This window comes from Lipotes vexillifer, unplaced genomic scaffold (genome assembly GCF_000442215.2).
Source record: "Lipotes vexillifer unplaced genomic scaffold, Lipotes_vexillifer_v1.1 scaffold395, whole genome shotgun sequence".
Lineage (NCBI taxonomy): Eukaryota > Metazoa > Chordata > Mammalia > Artiodactyla > Lipotidae > Lipotes > Lipotes vexillifer.
The window spans coordinates 1,941,350-1,944,409 of record NW_006797390.1 but is presented as its reverse complement, the minus strand read 5'-3'; the positions used below and the strand labels follow the sequence as shown (position 1 = coordinate 1,944,409).

General features: G+C 36.4%; 1 protein-coding gene across 1 annotated transcript in view; it reads right to left on the bottom strand.

The window, feature by feature from the left end:
* Window positions 1-2,375, bottom strand: part of KLRB1 (killer cell lectin like receptor B1) — a 9,648-nt gene extending 7,273 nt beyond the window's left edge. Inside the window, exon 1 of the mRNA XM_007469354.1 lies at window positions 2,291-2,375. Coding sequence (XP_007469416.1) covers window positions 2,291-2,375 — 85 coding nt within the window. The remainder of the gene's footprint in view (window positions 1-2,290) is intronic.
* Window positions 2,376-3,060: the final 685 nt, after the last annotated feature.

The window sequence follows — 3,060 nt, the reverse complement described above, 5'->3', positions numbered from 1 at the left end:
ATTCCTGCTTCCCTTTATGTCTCTAACTTCGTCTCCTGCTGCTTTCCATGCAGACATGCTCTGTCATTTCACACTAACCTATGAGCTCCTCCTACAAGACGACAGGCATGTTCTCATCCCACAGATCTTGCACCTGCACTGGTCCATCTTTTAAAAGGCTCTTCTCCCAGGAAGCATACCTTTGTCTCTCAACCAGATTCATCACAACTCACATCTCTCTCTGGTTTTCCTGACTGCTTTTGATATAATCACTATTCTATAGTTATCATTTTGGCTAAACTGTTTAGCCAAAGAGCTTAGTGATAGTTTCACAAGAATTGTAATACCAGATCAATGTGTGGCGAAAGAACGTCACCTGCCATTTCAGTAAACAAAGGATGTTGCGACCTTAAAACCACCAGCCAGTGCAGCTGCCCGGATAGTAAAACTTGAGGGGAATCCAGGATGGAGAAAAACAGGATACTGGCCCTAGATAGTTAAGATGCATGTCAAAGGAATTATTTCAATGAGCCCAGACTTTTGCATCTTCCCACATATAGAAAAGCACTAAAATCATTAACTTGAGGTGTCTATTTTTGTGATTAGCAGTAATCTTTTGATGTTTGACTACATTCTTTTTTTTTTTTTTTTTTTTTTTTAGCAAAACTCCTGTATATCCCAACTTCTCCCTTACTGCTTGGGGACATTTCCTCAGAACTATCAGAGAGGCTGCCTTCTTAGCTATAGTCCTCTGTAAAGCCACCAAATACATAATTCTCAACTTTTAGGTTAGGCATTTTTTTTCAGTTGACAAGCGTTTTGTAGTCATACATTTTTGTTCTGACTTTATTCTATGTTTTCTCAGATTTACTTTTAGAATGATATTTTGTGGAATAATGATGACAATTAGAATAGACAGATTTTCTGGCCTCGTTGATTTGGGATCACAGAGAGTGGCTTTTAAGGAAAATCTCGCTGTCTTTCTCTATTTTCATTCTCCAATATCTTCCAACACCATCCTCCTTTCTCTCCACTTCTGCTAGATCTGAATAGGGAACAGAAAGTCTTTCTCTTTCGCATCAAAAAATAACCTTGGCTTGACAAATTCTCACTGTAATTATCAAAATTCTCCAATTTCCCATAACCTCCAAATGAATGGTATCATGAAACTATTTGATAACCCTAAGACTTTTCAATCTCCAATTTAGAACACTGATAACTTAATACTTTCAAATTATACCAAACCATCCTAAAAAGATACAACCCGCTTGCCAAGCACACTATGGAATGAATATCAGGTTGGATAAAAGTTGCAATATTATTGATGTTTAGTAAGTTTGGTTTGACTTCAGAATGTGATACTATATCCTGATGATTTTATACATTTTTTTTCTGCTTAATTTGTAGTTTCTCTTCATCTATCCCCAGGCCATGGAATCCATCACCTATGACCTCACATTAGAATTCCCCATCTCTTTCACTCAGAATACTAACTCCTCTGACATACAGAAAATTGCCAACTTCAACCAGTATGAAATAAGTGCATCAGTGTTATTCTCCTGTGGTTTGTGGCTTAAATCCTTCTAAACTGTTATACTTTTCAATTTAAAAAACATCAGATTGTTATTATATTCAAGTTTTTGATCTTGAACATAATTTTCTTTCAGAACATTTTTTTCCCTTTCCTTTGAAGGGTGAACGATGTTAATCATTGAGCCTACACTTTGTATTCTGAAAGGAATGCCACGGATGCAAATGCATTGGAACTTAATCACAGTATTTTATAGAGGGATTTGAAATAAGGTAGGTTACTATTACAGCAAGGTAGTAAAAAATCTCTAATAATATTCATTTGTTAAAAAAAAACAAAAGCAAAAACAACAAAAAAGGGACTTCTCTGGTGGTCCAGTGGTTAAGATTCTGTCCTTCCATCGCAGGGGGCACGGATTCTATCCCCAGTCAGGGAGCAAAGATCCCGCATCCCTCATGGTGTGGCAAAAAAAACAAATAAAAAAATCAAAATATTTCTTTGTTCATGCATGTAAAATATTTCTTCAGGATCCTTTAGCCAAGGCTCAGTAATAGGAACTATATTCATTTTTCACAAAAGTATCTTGATAAAAAAGAAATCTATAAGGTATGTGCTTTTTCCCACATTTGTGATTACCTACGGACAGGCCATGTTATATCTATTCAACATTAATATAGCTGCTGCTCATCTTCAAAGCCATGATTTAAAGCTACAGTTTTAAGAGAAAAATCTAACTATGGAAGATATACAAATGCCAAAAGGAAAATTAAAGCCACTTACTCTGAGGAAGAGATGGGGGTGATGAGCTTTCAAGGCCAGCATTCCTGGATACGTTTAAATCAGCATATATCACCTGTCTGTCCATTGCAAAGAGAAGAATGTGGCACTAAACTTGTGTAAAAGAAAAAACTACAGTTCTATGAGGCAAGAGAAGCAAAAGGAAGTGCTCACCCTTGAAAAGCTTTATTATCTTTCTTACCTACCCACACTTCTAGCAGTGGGTTTTCTCTAAATTAGTGAGAAAATCCACTTACTGGCTGTCCAGTATGCTTAGATATGTAATATCTACTTTGTTTAATTAATTGGCCTGTTTGACAGAATTCTGGGAAGGTTTGTTTGTTGTCTTTGTAACCATCCTCTTTGAGTACTTTTCTCAGTGCCAGGACCAGCGTGAGGGAAATGAAGCACTCTCATTTCCCTCCAAAAAAGTCAGGAATCAAGATAAACAATATTAAATGTAATGCTGTAAAAAGTAAACACTAATGCAAAAAAACTGCAGGATGCCTTTCCAAAGCTCTAAAGTCTTCCTGAAATATTTGTGCTCCCCCCAAAAGAGGCAAAATGTGGAAAATGGAGTTGTAAATGTGGAAAAGGCTGCTGAATAATACAACAGAGAAAGCAAAGAGCTAAAGATCAAAACTACTCTTCGCTTAAAATAATGTTTTTAGTGGCACTGAAGTTTAATTTCAAGTTATGAAGCATGACTGTGACCACTAGGAATCCACAGTGGCCATGTTAGAAACAATCGATTGAGGAAAAAGTGTTCCCTT